Source organism: Leuresthes tenuis, unplaced genomic scaffold, assembly GCF_036924035.1.
Source record: "Leuresthes tenuis unplaced genomic scaffold, fLeuTen1.0.hap1 SCAF_22, whole genome shotgun sequence".
Lineage (NCBI taxonomy): Eukaryota > Metazoa > Chordata > Actinopteri > Atheriniformes > Atherinopsidae > Leuresthes > Leuresthes tenuis.
The window spans coordinates 20,030,220-20,048,940 of NW_027325376.1; the positions used below are offsets into that span (position 1 = coordinate 20,030,220).

General features: G+C 42.0%; 1 protein-coding gene across 1 annotated transcript in view; it reads right to left on the bottom strand.

The window, feature by feature from the left end:
* The window catches only part of ablim2 (actin binding LIM protein family, member 2), a 112,479-nt gene extending 95,017 nt beyond the window's left edge, over positions 1-17,462 (bottom strand). The window contains exon 1 of the mRNA XM_072376984.1: positions 17,382-17,462. Within this exon, the coding sequence (XP_072233085.1) occupies positions 17,382-17,397 (16 nt within the window). The 5' untranslated portion in view covers positions 17,398-17,462. The remainder of the gene's footprint in view (positions 1-17,381) is intronic.
* Positions 17,463-18,721: the final 1,259 nt, after the last annotated feature.

The window sequence follows — 18,721 nt, forward strand, 5'->3', positions numbered from 1 at the left end:
GGTGATTATAATCTTTCATTACACACTCAAAACTGGATCAAATCATACCCGAGTGACTGTCATCAGTGTGTGTGCGTGTAAGCAATACACTCTCTCCACTTAAAGCCTGCACACAGGGTGTATTGCAAGGATCAATCTTGGGGCTATTACTTTTTAGCATCTATATAAATGACCTGCCTTCCATGTGTGATGATGTCAGCGTAATAATGTATGCAGACAACACTGTCATATACACTCATGGTAAGAGCACTATCTATAGAGGTTGCCAAGACATTAACAAAGGCAATGCAAAAGGTTGCTCTTGATTGCCTTACCCTAAAATTTGAAAAAACTGTAACCATGTTTTTCACCAACAGGCTCACACTGAAAGAATACCCCAATGTCTCTCTCCAATGTCAAACACTCCACAATGTGGATAAATTCAAGTACTTTGGAGTTACCCTTGACCAAACTCTTAGCTTTAAATACCATATCAAAAAAATGAAAAACACACTGAAATTTAACCTCGCTAACTTCAGAAATTCACTCACAGTTGAGGCTTCCAGTATGTATCTGAATGCTTTGTGTTTATATCACATTTTTATATTGTTTTACAAGCAGGTCCCAGTCAAACGAAACAGTTCTAATACCACTTGAATCATGATACAAAAGTGCCCGCAAAATCCATGATAAAAAGCCATGGCGCTACCATCATTGTCACATTCTCAATAAATATGAAATTTTAACTTTGAGAATCTGATAAAGCACTCAAATGTCTGCTTACTTTTTAAAATTATTCACAGCTCCCCCCTTGAAAAAATATGTTGCACTCTGCTCTGAGAAGTCAACAAGAACAACAAGATCTGTTACAAGGAGTGAATGTAGTAAACCCCAATGCAAAACTGCATTTGGGAAGTCATCATTTTCTTGCACTGCCATGACTCAATGGAATACTCTGCCAACAGACATTAATTGTAGATTATTTGTGGAAGTCCCCATGCCTTCTCACATATTGCATAGTGTTGGCTACTGTTAAGACAAGAGTGTACACATTTATGAATTGCTAAATTTGTGACAGTGTTTGTGTGTGTGTGTGTGTGTGTGTGTGTGTTGGGGGCAGCCTGACTTGTCTTGTTGAATCTACTTCCATGTTTCTATTTATCTATTTAATATATTGTCTCTTTATCATAATTGGCCTTGCTCTGTTATTTTACTTAATAATTTATTTTATTTTCTCATTTTCTTCCTATACTAATTTTCTATGTATCATCAACCTGCTCAGGGACTACAGGTGGAAAATAGTAATCTGCTAGGACAATGCATATTCTCTTGTTGTACAAGATTAAAGTTTTATTGTGCACTGTCCCTGTCTTGTGGAAACTGTGGAAACAATGGAATTTTTGGTATGACACCAAAGACAGGTTCAACTGTGTTCAACTCGCTGCCGTTTCAAAATCATTCACTCCATTGAAATAAAAACTACATTACCGCGTTCCTCTAACCCTTCTGGTTCATACGGTCTTCAAATTATTTTCTTCGCTCTTACAGTTTTCTCACAGGAGGTCATAGAATCCATTCGGCCATTTCTGCTCGTTCCACTGGTAGGGAGTTCGTTAAGCCGCAGCTGTTGACAAACATTCCTGTCCCTGTGATGACGTCTCTCTTCTGCTACGTATTACACTGCAGCCCTTTAAACTATTACTCACTTGACTTCTGCAAAATTGTCACTATTTTTGGCTTTTTTTAGCATGGTTAGCTATCCCCGTTCAGCTTTTCTGCATTCTCACTGCTGTTTCGCAGGAACAGCTTTTTCTAGTTGTGAAATGCTGTAAAGCAGGCCAATTCGACTAGTGGCCCGCTTGAACATTTTTGTGGCCTGCGAGACTGCCAGTAAATAACAGTGCGTGATGTAGAAAAATGATTACGTCAGCAACAGTTTTGATGTGGATCTAACTTGTAAATATCTATGTCACACGTGTGACATAGACGCGTGATGTGTAGCCAATCATGCAGCCAAATACCGCCAATTGCACCAATCCCAGCGCTGCTCTTCAATTGCCTGGGCTCATGGGTGAGAGAGGTCAGCACCAGCATGGTGCTCTCAAAACCCAAGAAACAGAAAATTGACTTGGAAAACCTCCAGTTCCAGAGCGAATGGGTGGACAATTTTTTTTTCTTTTTGCCTGCCGTGACCAGTACTAAACTGGTCTGTTTACTGTGCAATGAATGCATATCTGTGATGAAAGAATACAACTTGAAGCGGAACAGCTTCAAACCTCGTCTTCGGCCCGTTTTCCAGAGGGCTCGGATGAACGGCGAAGCAAAGTACAGCATCTGCGAGCATCATTTCAACAGAGTCAGGCCACCCTTGGTTGCTTTTGCAAGGACCAAGAGAGGGCTATGACAGCATCCCTTCATGTAGCCTGGACACTAACGAGACAGAAGAGGCCTTTTACCGAGGCGGAGACAGTTAAAGATTGTATGCTCGCCGTCATTGATGAAGTGGTTGTTAATGAAAAAGTGAAGGAAAGCGTCTCCTCATCCATTAAAAAAGTGCCTCTCTCGGACACAGCAACTCTTCACAGAGTGGAATTACTCGCAAAGGATGTCTCAAGGAAGCTTTTGGATAACCTAAAAAAAACTGATGTTATGAGCATCACTGTGGATGAATCAACTGACTGTACTGAAATGGCTCAGCTATGTATTTATGTCAGATTTCACAAAGCAGTGCGCTTTAGAGAAGAAATTTTGGGGCTTATTCTGATGGAGGGACACACCGCAGGTGAGGCGATGTTTCAAAAGATTGTCACATTTTTTAACGAGCGTGAACTGGATATACAGAAAGTTTGCCTTTTGGTTACTGATGGCGCTCCAGCCATGATTGGTAGATTACAAGGCTGACAGCGAGACTATCAACCAGAGCTCCACACATGCAGTTTTTACACTGCATCATTCATCAGTCTGTGTTGTGTTCAAAGTTGAGCAGTGATCTGAAAAACACCATTGACACTGTCATGAACATTGTGAATTTCATCCGCTATGATGCATTTGTTTCAGGTTTGTTTCTCTGTTTGTTTCATTCCTGCTTTTTTGGCTAGTTGGTTTTTCCTACTATTTTATGCAGCGGCTTATTTTGATGCTCAGTTTTATCCAGCTCAGTCTGTGATTTTCTGTTTCCCCATTTGGATGATTTTATTTAAATTTTGTTGCTAACCAGAGTTCTGCCTACGGGTTGTCCATTTGAATCCTCAACCTGCCTGAGCTCTGCCTCAAACCCTGACATCAGAAGGTGAAACAGGTCTTCAACACAAAGACATAGTTTAAACGTCTAAAATGTGTCATAAAAAATGTGAAATATAAAACTACATAGGCTCTGTGATGAAAAAGAGTGATATGAAAAAAGGAGCATCGGTAGCACCGGTATGCATGACGTCTGCCCCAGAGGAAGAATAAATAACTATAAATAACTAAATTGAGCTGCATAAGACCATGGGGTTTTTATTTGCCACATGTCAACTGGATAACCCAGGAGGTCAGGTAACAGATACGTGATTGGAATATTGGAGGACTGAACCTCACTTGGAATGTTTGTTCATTGTTGCTGCTCCTTGTTTCATTGATTTTTTTATTTTTTTGTAATATTAAGAATCACAGTTCTTGGAGTTGTTTTTTTTAAACATTTCATTCTTTATGTAAGTTTTATGTTTTAAAGTTGAATATGTTTTTTTGTCAATAACTGAAATGAAAGAGGAGTGATGAAAGCTGGAATAATCATCATGGAGTTACACACTTCAAGAAAGTCATAACTCTGATGGGCACATTCATGTACAAACCGTTTGAGGGAGTAACCTGGATTGTTGCTGGCTGCAAATAAATCTTTTGGAGGCTTCCTGCAAAGTTACAAGAAATATGACCCTAGGCTAAGAAAGTATATTTTATCTAATCAATTAAAGTCTGGCAACACAAACTACAAAATTGATAGTTCCATGCAACAGAGCTACCTCACCGCCTATCTCTGTCTTGCTGTAGTACCATCTTCAGACACCTTGATGCTTTACAAATGTGCCCATTGGAAAATTAGTCAAGGATATAGGGTTGTATATTACTAAAGCCAGTTACATGTAAAAAAATGTAAGCTTTGTCTTAGATCTCTTTTTCTATCCTATCCCTGTACAAACACAGATGTATTTCACCTTTAAAAAAATAATAAAAAGGTCATTTAAAAACTTGCTATGTAAGGGGATACTTGACTGGGGAGTGAAAAGAGACACTATGCAGTCTTACAACAACACGTTCTTCAGCAACTTTTGCTGAACTCCAAAGAGCTGCTTTCATTCAGGTCACATATCTACATTTCAATTAGATCTGACTTGAAAATGTGCTGTTTCAAATTGAATCAAGACAAGAGAAGGGATTCCAGACAATCTTATCCACTTTGTCTTTTCTCAAGAGGAGTTGGGGCTCTCCCAAAAAGCTACCCGTGTTGAGTGTACATGAGGGCGAGGCAACCAATAACAACAAGAATTTAGGAGGGTAAAGTCCTAAGTTCTCGTAAAAAAAGGTTTAAGACCGAGTTGATTGCAACCATCTGGAAAATACAACAGACCAAAAACGTGTAAGGATAGAAAGCAGGGATTGGTCCACACAGTCAAAGCCAGGAGAGGTTCTGAATCCTTATCTGACCTGGCATGCATTGCTGAACTCCTGCACCTGTTGGGAGTGATCCAGTGTCACTGCTTCCTCTTCAAACACCAATAAGAGAGGGGGCCAGATGTAAAATCCAGCAACTTGTTCCAGACATTCTGGCTACCAGAAGCAAAGGCAGTTGTAGTGGTCTATGAAAATGGTAGGAGAGTACCAAACAGTTTGCTGTTAACATAAAAACGCAATTTTTTTTTTGCTCGATCTGTGTTCAGTCTTGGTCGTTTATTTTTTTCTTTTCTTTTTTTTAAGAAAAACAGGTCTATCAGGGCAACATTTATCATTTTCTATTGTCGTATTTGGACTGTCTGTCGTGTCCCCCCCAACCTCTGTTTGCGCTGCACTCTTCCAGCTGGATGGTAGACATGGGCTGTTTGGAACACTGGTACAAATGCATGTCCAGGGATGACTTTAATCACCTAATAAAACAGTTTTTTAATTGATTTGTTGCAAACGTCCTATCGTAAAATACATTTCAAAAGCATACTTTGTATCAATGACTTTCCATCACAGGATGCAGTTATAAGTAAGGAAGTATGGAATAGTACAAAATAATTTATTGGGATGTGGGTGATGCACCCCTACAACTACTAGTGCCATGTGACCAGTTGTTCATATCATCTATCAACCTCTCTGCTGTCTGTGCTGGCTAACAGCCATGACTGATTGTCCCAAAAGTCGCAGCCGGGCAGACATCACAGGAATGCAATACTACATGTCTGCACTGCATACAGTCACACCACTGGACGCCTCAAACCATGCACAATAACTATTAACAGAGCCTTCGCCGCTTTTGCACCTCCTGCACACATACACAACAGAACTGCCCAAGCAGTTGAGCTAAACAACAAAACCAAACTAGCTCTCTGTGATACATCATCATGGAGAAAATTCTGTACATTTATAACACAGACCAGTACATACCAGCAGCTATATATCATACCTTTTCAAGAGGCCAAGCTCCCATACTTCCTAAAAATAGAATGTTCACTCAACTCACAGAGATACTATGGTGCTCTTCAGCATTCCGAGTGCAAACCATCTGCAGAGGAGGCATGGGTGGGCAGTGGACACTCACATTACCACGGCAGGACTACTTTGTGTAGTGGCTGCACTTTTGACCTTGGCGACTTTCAGTCCCTTATGAGTGAGCACATGAACATATTCCAGAAAATGGCAATTTTACGTTGCTTTTACTTTCAAGGAAATGGTGACTATGTTAAGGGGCAACATATTCTCAATAGATAAGGCAGCATATTTCTTAATGGCTTTGATGTGGATAGTTAAAACTGGATGTTCTGGTAGTAAAAGAGTGCCAGTGAACATATTACTGATAAACTCACATCTCTGACAGTTGCGAAAGAACATTTACTCATTGCTTTAGTGGAAAACATTTACCTAAAATGAGGTGTCCTCCATTGCATAGTTGCTGTTGTAACATAGTTATATAGGAAGATCATTTAAAAGAAGTTGCAAACTATCCTGTTTGGTTTTTTTTTTGTTGAATATGTTAACATTTTATCTTGCTTTCCAAAACCTTGAAAAGGAAGCAACAAACCAAAAAATTTGCAAAAATTTAGAGATGACTGAACAAAATCAAAGACTGGAAACATGTATTGACTGTATGGCCATTGTAGTAAGTATGACATAATTAATAACAGGTGAAGAGTTTAAACTAGCCTGCTGCTCTAGATGGCGGTGCGCATGGTTGGAGCGGCTCACGGCTCTCTGTTTCAGTGCTCTTTTTTGTCGTCTTTGTTTATCTTTTTTGTATGGAAGCCAAGAACGGCTTTTTTATGCACTGTTATTTCGTGATAATGACTTATTATCTTCTTATCTTGATATAACAAAGTTTTTTTTCTTGTGATAATAAATTAATTGTTACCTTAGCTGGATATATACGACTTTGTCAGCATCTCGTTTGCTAACTGGTAGCCCCATAACAAACCCAGTCAAGTAAACAAACTAACATAAAGTGTAACTTAATGGTAGGCTACAGCTACAACCAATGGCTACGGAAGCAGTCTTGTAGGTTGAAATCAAGACGAACACATCGTTATCACGAGAAAACGATCTTTGTCAAATCAGATAACAAAATAATTAATTCGTTATCACGAGATAACAGTGCACAATTTTATTTTTTTTAATTAGTAGATTGGTAGAACTTTGGGGAAAGAGAGAGAGAGAGTTCTGTAAGAGTGCGTGGAGGAAGCTACGGACAGATACGTAAAAACCTGAAAGGCAATGATAATTCCCAAGTGTGTCCATTGAAGCACACTATTTCATAACAAACAAACACATAAAATGTAACACAACATACTTAATGTCCTATAACAATATTGTAAGTACTATATCAGACTATAATGGTGATAACACACCAATTGAAATTTCAACTTCTGCAGGCTCATCAGCTATTATGTAAGCAGAGTTTAGAATGCTGATCATTGATGACAGTGCAACTCCTCCTGCTCTTGACGGGGCTCTTGTATCCTTCTCCACTTTCGTCGTTGAAGAGTAGTTAGCGGCGACACCTCTGTAATGGAAAAGATTGAAACTACTGGTGCATCTACTCGCGCCACTATATATGACCAGCACGACATTGTGACGTCATCAACACCGCAGCTCGCAGGTCGCACTTTGCTCTGGACAGGACTGAGGACTCCGGTAAAAGCAGAGGGGAGGGGCTGTATTTACGTGCAACGGGACAATTATAGATCAGCATTATTCTAGTGTTGGGAACTTTGAGTCTTTTGGCTGAATCGGATCATTTACTCTCCAACAGTAAATTGAACGAATCTTTGAACGAATCATTTCGTTAATTTTTCCAGCAGGTGGCGCTGTAGCCCTACTGTGGGCGCTGCACCAAATGGCCACGGTTCTAAACACTTAACACTGAAGGAAACATAGTTTGCTTCAGCTGAGCTGACAAAGTACAAAACAAAAAATGCCACAAACAGTTCAAACCATGTGAAAACCTGGGAAAGCAAATACACAATAAGATGACTTGTGTCTGTATCCTCCCTGCCATTGTTGTTTAAAGCCCGACACCGACTCAGTAGCTGTCACGTGACAAATTAACGAACGAGAACGATCCGTTCAGCCCTGTCACGTGACAGCTGGTAGAGAACAAGGGAATGTAAAACTCACATTCATTTTGACAATTAGTAACACAATTAAGTGAGAAAAAAAGTAACAATAAGTTCCCTAAAATGTTACATAGTGCATTTATTGTGTCTTATCATCATTATTATTATTATTATTAGTAGTATATTATTTTATGGTAGAGTATAACACAAAATCAATATGTTGATATAATTTTCAAAAGTATCTATTCACATTATTACATTATCATTTATCTATTTAAACACTTCACGCATTATATACACAACAACACTATACATATCTACAAGAACCGAAGACCACTAATTAATTATGATTTCATGACAAATGAATGAACATCACAAATCAGACATCATTCATTTCCTCCTTCGTTTCTCAGTCCACAGTAGAGCCCTGCGCGGGACTGTTTTCTTCACCCCGCTCCCGCTGAATTTCTGACCATTACCACCCACAATGTGTGTGTTACACTCCCGCCCGCAGCCGCAAAACTTTGAGAATTTATGCCCACACAATAATAGAAATGCATTGATTTTGTGTCTTCTCCCGTCCCGCAGGAGAAAACACGTCATTTTATAGGCTATTAATAAAGAGATTCACGGACAATTGAGAAACTTCTCCAAATATCACACTTGCCTTGCTTTGTCTTTGTGCTGTAAAGACCTTCTTTGAGCTTCCTTTCCACATCATTTATTGACATCCTGTCGCTAGGCTACATCCCGATCTCACAGTGCTTTTAGCCGCCAGCAGTTGAGTTGTGAACGAATCAAAACTGTTTCCTGTGCGAGGAGCCATAACCCGAGGAGTTGACTCGTGAACGAATCAAAACTGTTTCCTGTGCAAGGAGCCATAACCCGAGGAGTTGACTCGTGAACGAATCAAAACTGTTTCCTGTGCGAGGACCCGTAACCCGAGGAGTTGACTCGTGAACGAATCAAAACTGTTTCCTGTGCAAGGAGCCGTAACCCGAGGAGTTGACTCGTGAACGAATCAAAACTGTTTCCTGTGCAAGGAGCCGTAACCCGAGGAGTTGACTCGTGAACGAATCAAAACTGTTTCCTGTCCTGCTGACTGAGCTTATGCAGCTACCGCCTGCCATGTGGCGAGAGAGGGTACTGCATGGAAATTAATTAATCATTTCTGTTTCCTGTCGTGCTGACTCAGTTTATGCAGCAGCCGCCTGTCATATGGGGAGGAAGGGTACTGCGTGAAAACGAACGAATCACTCACTGAGACTACTCGTTACTCCCGAGTCATATAAAAGATTAGTTAATATCGAACGAATCGTTCGCGAACGACACATCACTACACTATTCCCGAAACCTGGCGTATGTCTGTAAGATGCCGGCCTTTTTTTTCTACTGAGAGAGCTAACAGTGGTAATCATCACCGCTCTGTTTATTCCACCCGACGCCAATCTAAACACGGAGCTCTCTCTCCTGCTGGACACCATAAACAAACAGCAACGGGTCCACCCCGACGGTGTTCACGTAATTCCAGGTGACTTTAATAAGAGCAACTTGAAGACTGTACTTCCGCAGTTTTATCAGCATGTAAAGTGTTCTACTAGAGGAGAGAACACTCTGGATCATGTGTACTCCAAAATTAAACATGCATACAGAGTCATACCCCTCCCCCACCTCAGCCAGTCAGACCATCTTTCCCTCCGCTCTCCCCAGTCTACACCCCCTCAGACGCAGTGCCAGGCCCATCACAAAGACTGTTACAACCTGGCCTGCTGATGCACTTTCCAAACTACAGAACTTCTTCAATCAGACAGACTGGGACTTATTTGAACACCAATAGCTGGAAACTTTCACAGGAACGATATTGGATTATATCAAGTTCTGCATCGGAAATATGACTGTGGACAAAAATTTTCGGGTTTTCCCAAACTAGAAACCCTGAATGACCAGCCAGGTCCGCACTCTCCTCAGAGCCCACAACGCCACTTTCACGTCAGGCAACAGGGTTGTGTACGAGGCTGCTCGAGCCGAGCTGAGGAGAGGAATTAAAAAAAGCCAAGGCGGACCACAAGAGGAGCATTGAGTCCCACCTGTCCAGCAACAACACACGGGAAGTGTGGTGGGGCATACAAGACATCACAAACATCAGAGGCTGTGATGCAGCAACAAGAGACCTGAAAGCGCTGCTGGCAGAGGAGCTTAACTGCTTCTTTGACTGCTTTGAAACATCAGTGCAGCACTCACCTGCCCTAGCCCTCCCCCACCTCAACCTGGCTCCTGCTCCACACCAACTCTGCCTCCACCCAGTCTCTGCACCACTCCACTCACTGTATAGGAGCACGATGTCAGACGGGTGCTCCTGGCAGTGAACTCTAAGAAGGCCGCCGGCCCAGATGGAGTTCCTGGTAAGGTGCTCAGACCTCAAACCTCTCCCTGGCGAAGGCAGTCATCCCGTCCTGCCTAAAATCAACCACAGTCATCCCAGTACCGAAGAAGTCTCCCACTACCAGCCTAAATGATTATCGTCCCATAGCCCTCACTCTGGTAATCATGAAGTGATTTGAGAAACTGGTTCTTCAGCACATCAAGGACTATCTCCCCCCAGACTTCGACCCCCACTAGTTTGCATACCGCACCAACAGATCCACAGAGGACGCCATCGTCATAGCTCTCCACTCTGTGCTGAGCCACCTGGAACAGCAGCAGAGCTATGTCCAGATGTTCTGTTACCCGTTTTCCACCAAATCAGGGCTGGTTTGGGGCTTGTGCTGGTTCACAACTCGTTCAAATTGCGAACCAGCTGAGAATCCGTTTGCTTTTCCATAGCTAAGGGGAGCCACGTCATTACGTCACTCTATACATCAGTTATGTCACTGCGTTTGCATACACCTTAGCGCAAGCATCGAAGAAGAAGAAGAAGCAGCAACAACAACAACAACAACTATAATGGATGACTTCGCATTTGTACAGCTGCTGCTTCTGGCTTTATGGTGCATCACTGGGATCAGAAAATGGCAGATCCAATACATTTGTGTTGATCGACAGGTTTTGAGTGGACGGCGATTACGTTCTAGGAGACAGGTAATAACCTAATAACGTTTTGACTCTTACTTACGCTGAATGTGAGATGGTTATGTTAGCCTTTGTCATGAGCTAACATTAGCCGTCCCTGTTGGAATTGTCACAAATTCACAAACATATTAGGCTACTGGCGATTTTTAAGTCGCCGCTCATATCTACCACAGCGATAGATATGAGCCCTCTTGCGGTCTTGCTATTGTTGTTGGTCTTAACAACTCTGTTGGCTACACTCCCTGAGAGTCCCCGGGAAGCACAATCTGGACTCAAACCTGCTGCTGACCTTCTACCACTCATCCATTGAGAGCCTGCTAACGTGCTGTATCACAGTATGGTATGGCAGCTGCACCAAGGCAGACAGGGAGAGGCTTCAGAGAGCAGTGAAGACAGCGCAGAGGATCATTGGTTGCCCTCTTCCCTCCCTGATGGACATTTACACCTCTCGCTGCCTCAGCGGAGCAAAAACCATCACAAAAGACCCACCCTAGCTTTGATCTGTTTGACCTGTTGCCCTCAGGGAGGAGAACAAAGATGAACAGACTGAAGAACAGCTTCTTCCCGTAAGCCATAACCACTCTGAACTCACACATGCACTGATTTCTCAGTCAGACCCCCTCAACCCCCGGACGTCTTCTATCCACATACTGTGCAATATTTAAATACTTAATATTTGATATTCAATAATACAGTGTTTTCATGGTAATCAGGTCTCTTCATGACTTTTCTCAAAGTAATGTTTCCTCTCGTGCTCACCAATTTTCTTCTATGCCTTTTAGTGTGTTGCTGGTGGTCAAGAAGGGGCTTATTCTCCTCTGCTCCTTACCAGTCTCCTTCATGCAAATTAGTGTCAACGAAATTCTTCCTATGGATAACTAAACTACCTACCTGTCTGCACACCCTCCTACATCTCCAGCACCCATCAAATACAATCTATGGCTCCCCTCAATATCCCTCGGAGGCCTTAAAACAGTAAGACAAGATATTTGATTGGAAGAAAGCTGGAGAGACAGTGGCGTTCCTCTAATTTAGAAGAGTCTCAATTAGTCTGGAAAGATAGTTTGATAATGTATAAGAAAGCCCTTCATAAAGCTAAAATTGCTTATTATTCACCATTGAAGATAGAAGAGAATAAGAATAATCCCAGGTTTCTTTTCAGCACTGTTGCCAGGCTGACAAAGAGTCCGAGCTCTGTTGAGCCATGTATTCCTTTAACTCTCAGTAGTGATGATTTCATGAGATTCTTTATCAATAAAATTGTTTCTATCAGAGAGAAGATTAATGGAACCCTTCCCACTATTATCACTGATGTATCATCAAGTAGGGCAGCTGTAGAAGTATCTTTAGAACCTTATTTGTATTTAGATGGCTTCTACCCAGTTGATCTCTCTGAGCTAACAACAGCAATAGTCTCTTCTAAACCATAAACTTGTATTTTAGACCCAATCCCAACCATACTGGTCAAAGAGGTTTTCCCCTTAATTGACACTTCCATATTGGTTTTGATCAATCTGTCTTTGTTGACAGGATATATACCTCAGACTTTTAAGGTTGCTGTAATTAAACCTTTACTTAAAAAAACCTACTCTTGATTCAAAAGTGTTGGCTAATTATCAACCTATATCCAATCTCCCTTTTTTGTCTAAAGTTCTTGAAAAAATAGTTGCAGCTCAACTTTGTGATCATTTACACATAAATAATCTGTTTGATTAGTGCATCATAGCACAGAAACAGCACTGGTGAAAGTTACCAATGATCTCCTCTTAGCCTCTGATAGCGGACTTGTTTCTGTGCTTGTCCTGTTGGATCTCGGTGCTGCATTTGATACGATCAATCACAGCACTCTGTTACAGAGACTTGAATATGTTATTGGGATTAAAGGAACTGCATTAGGCTGGTTTAAGTCATATTTATCTGACAGATTCCAGTTTCCATCCATCCATCCATCATCTGCCGCTTATCCGAGGGTCGGGTCGCAGGGGCAGCAGCTTTAACAGAGAAACCCAGACGTCCCTGTCCCACTTCCTCCAGCTCTTCCGGGGGGACCCCAAGGTGTTCCCAGGCCATCTTCAACGTGTCCTGGGTCTTCCCCGGGGTCTCCTCCTAGTGGGATGTGCCCGGAACACCTCACCAGGGAGGCGTCCAGGGGGCATCCTAACCAGATACCCGAGCCACCTCATCTGACTCCTCTCAATGCGGAGGAGCAGCGGTTCCACTCCGAGCCCCTCCCAGATGACTGAGCTTCCCCTCAGTCGGAGGAAACCCCCCCCTGCGGAGGAAACCCATTTCGGCCGCTTGTATTCGAGATCTCGTTCTTTCGGTCACTACCCACAACTCGTGACCATAGGTGAGGATGGGAACGTAGATTGACCAGTAAAAAGATAGCTTCGCCTTCTGGTTCAGCTCCTTCTTCACAACGACAGGTCGGTGCAGAGCCCGCAACACTGCAGACGCCGCACCGATCCGCCCGTCAATTTCACGTTCCATTCGTCCCTCACTCGTGAACAAGACCCCGAGATACTTGAACTCCTCCACTTGGGGAAGGATCTCATTCCCGACCCGGAGAGAGCATTCCACCCTCTTCCGGCTGAGAACCATAGTCTCATATTTGGAGGCGCTGATTCTCATCCCAGCCGCTTCACACTCGGCTGCGAATCGCTCCAGTGACAGCTGAAGGTCACGCCCTGACGACAGAACCACATCATCCGCAAAAAGCAGAGACCCGATTCTGTGTTCGCTAAATCAGACACCCTCAACGCCCTGGCTCCGCCTAGAAATTCTGTCCATAAAAGTTAGGAACAGAATCGGTGACAAAGGGCAGCCCTGACGGAGTCCAACCCTCACTGGAAACATTTCCGACTTACTGCCGGCAATGCGGACCAAACTCTGACACCAGTCATACAAACGCCCCTATCGAGGGGTCCGGCACTCCATATTCCCGGATCACCCCCCACAGAACTCCACGAGAGACACGGTCGAACGCTTTCTCCAAGTCCACAAAACACATGTAGACTGGTTGGTCGAACTCCCATGCGAACTCCCTCCAGGATCCTGCCGAGGGTATAGAGCTGGTCCACGGCCAGGACAAAAGCCACACTGCACCTCCTGAATCCGAGGCTAGACTATCCGACGGATCCTCCTCTCTAGTACCCCCGAATAGACCTTACCAGGGAGGCTGAGGAATGTGATACCCCTATAGTTGGAACACACCCTCCGGTCCCCCTTTTTAAAGAGGGGGACCACCACCCCGATCTGCCAGCTGTTCTTTGTCTGGTCCCTCATCTAGGATCTGTTTGCCTTGGTTTAAAGCTAAGCTTGGTTTAAAGTTTTGAAAATTGCTTCACAATGTAAATTAAGTATTTACATACAAGTAGAAATTAAATATTTCATGTATGCATAGTAACCTGCATTTTTGTGGAATAAAAAAAATATTGCAGAAATCAAGATTCACAAACCTTGAGATTCAGAAACCTAACGTCTTGTGCCATTTTCTTTGATTTGTTCTGATTGCAATACCCCTGTTCAGTGAATGCAGCTTAAAATGCAGCAGCTCTCCTTCAGAGCATGAGGAAGAAGCTACTTTGCAAACATTAATATATAACAAAAAATTATAATCGGACCTTAATCAGCACTTTGTTTGCTCCATCAGCTCATAGTTAAAACAGAGTAACCACTTCTCCCTCTCACGTCTGTGGAGATCCATTCACAATTAAAATCATCATAATTCACTGACTTTTCTACTGATTTGAAAGATTTGAAAATATTTGTTTTTCTTTTTTGGATACAAAATACTTTGTTTAATCAAAAAGTTCGATTCTGACATCAATTAACAGGAGACTAAGAGGAGGAGAGTGAAATTTAAAAATTCTAAATAGAATTTAAGATTCTTCTCCTCATATATAAAGCTCTTAATGACCAAGCTCCATCATATCTTAAAGATCTCATTGTAAAATATTTTCCCAACAGAGCACTTTGCTCTCAAACTGCAAGTTTACTTGTGGTTCCCAGAGTTTCTAAAAGTCGATTGGGAGGGAGAGCCTTCAGTTATCAGGCCCCTCTCCTGTGCAACCAGCTGCCTATATATGTCTGGGAAGCAGGCGCCCTCTCTAACTTTAAGATTAGGCTTAATTGACATTATGTATGTTGGGCATTATTGTTGTCATTAACTTGTGTTTCCCTGTCTCAACAGGTATCCTTTGATGTTAGGGTGTTTGTTGTCCCCTTTTCTGTCCACTCAAGCCTCAGCTCGTCGAGGCGGATGGCCACCCTTCCTAAATCTGGTTCTGCCAGAGGCTTCTTCATGTTAAAAATGAGTTGTTTCTCAGTCACCTCATGCATACTCATGATGGGAGATTGGTCCCACGTGTTGGTGCAGCTGGCTCTATCAGAACAGTTCCATGTGTTTACCTCAGAAAAAGAAAATGGAACAAGGTCCAATCAGTTTATTGGAAATATTAGAAACTTCCTGATGTGATACCTGCTTGTTAACAGATTCATGCTGATTTAAACCTCAGACAGGATCCAACATTATCTTTTATGCCCACAATGCTTAAATATAATTTGTTTTAGGTACAGACACCTAAGTTTAAATGAAAAGAAATCTTTTCAATGATAATCAGTAATATTGTGCTTTTTGGCTTTACAGCAACAGTTTAGGGAAGAACAGCCCCAGTAGGATGCTGCAGAAAACTTTGTCTTTGTAAATGTGTGGTGTAGGATGCTCTGCTGTCCTGAAAAGCAAGAGAGCTGATTAGGGACTACACAAAGGGCAGTGCAAGCAGGAATTAAAGAGTTGTTGTAAAAAGTCGGTGAGGGGCTGGAGTGGCATAAGTTTTGCAGGCTGCGTATTTCAACAAACAGGGAAACAGCAAGACTTAATAGAGGCTCTCTGTAGAAAGCGTTGTGTCAGCTGATTGAGCAGAGCTTGTGCAAAACACTGCCATAATATGACAAGCCAGTTTAGCACCTCAGAGAGAGAATACAACAGCAGTGTGATTCAAACAGCCTGTTTTCAGCCTGCAAATTCGAATGTCTCAATGAATTAAATATTTTCAGACCATGATTTCTTCAAAGGTGGGTCATCACTTAAGACACCCACACACATTCTCTCAAGCACATGAAAAAGTGCTTTATTTATAAATAATAATCCTCTAATAATGAAATGAATAATCCTTTAATATGATATGTAGCCATGTGTGATAAAGGCAAACAGATAGATAGATAGATAGACACATAGATAGTTTGTTTACTGGCAGGTTTGGAATAGCGCTGGGCGTCGTTGTGACGGCTGACAACCAGCCAGCCATTACATCACACACCCAGGATACACTCTCCTTGGCAGGGGCAGTCTGAACTGCTGTGTTAGCTTATTGGCTAAGTTTGTAGCTTTCATACACATGTATAAGCCTGTGCATTCAACGCAGAGCAACATGCAAAATTTATATTTGATTGGATTAAGGTTAAATACTAATATGGTACAGCTTGTAGCATCTTCCCTGGATGTCCCAATACTTTATGAATGCTTGCGTGTCGAAGCACATGGCAGTGAGTAAGTGTGGGTGTGTTACCTGTGTCTCCTTACCAAGAAACTTAACAAGCTTTGTTGCATTGAGATAGTAGTGTACACACCTCCCTGCTCTACACAAAACAAAGTTATCTTCCTGTGTTTAGAAAGCAACACAAAGAAGGAGGCTTACAAGTGCTGAAAACAAAACAGAGGAGAAGATAATGAAATATTTATGGTTTGTCTATGAGGATGAGCAGTAAGGTTTCTTTTCAAAGCCCACTGGTTAGAGGTCAGTGGTGAAAAGTGCTTCAATTCAAATAGTGAAGGCTTGTTTAGGATACTATACTCTGCTGTAGAGCATATTTTTAAAGTCAATCAAAATCCAGCGACATTAAACATGATAATAAACAGTCTTATTGAGAAATCATATTTGTTTTGACAATTTGGTACGTTTAGGAAGCTTTTTGCACTCACCAAGGAGATATTATGGGAAGTACAGGCTTGTACAGCACATGCTGTAACAATCAAAAGAGTCACAGTACTAGTTTTAAAAGGTCACTTTGTTATGCAATACTCGTGACACTGGGAATAACTATAAGGATATCATATCATGATTATGTATTAGCAACTGGCCATCATCCCGCATAAGCAGCCAAAATGGCTGAGCTTTCAGTGTTCAGGCAGAGGACCAAGGAAACACTGTTGTTGCATATCAACCTACAGTGTAAGCACCCAGCTTTCTACCACAACCTTGTTGTTCCCGTTCACATTCACACAAAAAGTGCCCTAAGCTTCAGTCAGGGATTACATAACAGGGGGTCTGTTAAACTGTAGCTGAAGTACAATTTATACAGAAAAACACACAAACTTTTGTCTTTTGTCTTTTTCTGAGTTATGTAAATTAATTTCTATGTATAGCAATATGAGTGATGAAGAAGAAAAATTATATAGAAACATTTTGCTGCAAACTATCTTCTGTCCTTGCAGGTGAACACATCATAAACAGTTAATGGAAGCTTATTAAAAAACATTATTACCTTTTTCCTCTGGCATTTTTGTTCAGTTGTCAGACCTAATAAGATATATTGTTGTGTCCTTGGATGATAAGAATTACAGACAGTGTCCCAGAAATCTTCTCAGAGTACAGAGCACAGAGTGAGCACTCTTTCCATTACTATCTCTGGAATGAGCTGCAGGTCATATGTCCCCCTATGTCTCTCTCTCTTTCCCACCTCTCTGAGTTATTGCAACAATCTTTTATAAATAGAAGCATGTGGAGCTCAAAGAGAATGACACCTCCTCCTGGTAATCTGTCAGTGGGTGTGTCACAGATCTACACCACGCTCAACCTTGACAGCTCCGTGATAACCTAAGTGGTTTTCAGTGTGTTTGACACTTACTTGCTTGGTTTAAAGATTAAAATGTTACATAGCTCATTCTTTTGTGTTAATCTAATTTTACTTTCATTACCATTTTAAAATCATCAAGCTGTAGATTAGATTAGATTCAACTTTATTGTCATTGCACAAAGTACAGGTACTAAGATGCAGTACTTACTACTTGGTAAGTACTGCATCACCCTAATTACGACTGCTCAAAAAAAATAAAGGGAACACTAAAATAACAGTTCCGAGATCTCAATGAATGAAATATTCCAGGTGAAAATCATTATTCATTACATTGTGGAATGTGTTGAGAACAAAATGACATAAAAATGATCAATGTAAATCAAAATCATTATCCCATAGAGGTCTGGATTTGGAATCATACTCATACTCAATCATACAAAATAAAAGTGGAAAATCACATTAAAGGCTGATCCAACTTCAGTGGAAATCAAAATGAGGCTCAGTAGTGTGTGGCCTCCACATGCCTGTATGACCTCCCTACAACACCTGGGCATGCTCCTGGTGAGGCAGTGGATGTTCTCCTGAGGGATCTCCTCCCAGACCTGGATTAAAGCATAAATCAACTCCTGGACAATCTGTGGTGCAACTGTGTTGGTAGATGGAACAAGACATGATGTGCTCAATTGGATTCAGGTCTGGGGAACGGCCAGGCCAGTCCATAGCATCAATGCCTTCATCATGCAGTAACTGCTGACACACTTCAGCCACATGAGACCTAGAATTGTCATGCATCAGAAGGAACCCAGGGCCCACTGCACCAGTATATGGTCTCACAATGGGTCTGAGGATCTCATCCCGGTACCTAATGGCAGTCAGGGTACCATGCACCAGTATATGGTCTCACAATGGGTCTGAGGATCTCATCCCGGTACCTAATGGCAGTCAGGGTACCATGGCATCGCAAGCACATGGAAGGCTGTACGGCCCTCCAAAAAATGCTTTCTCACGCCATTACTGACCCACCGCCA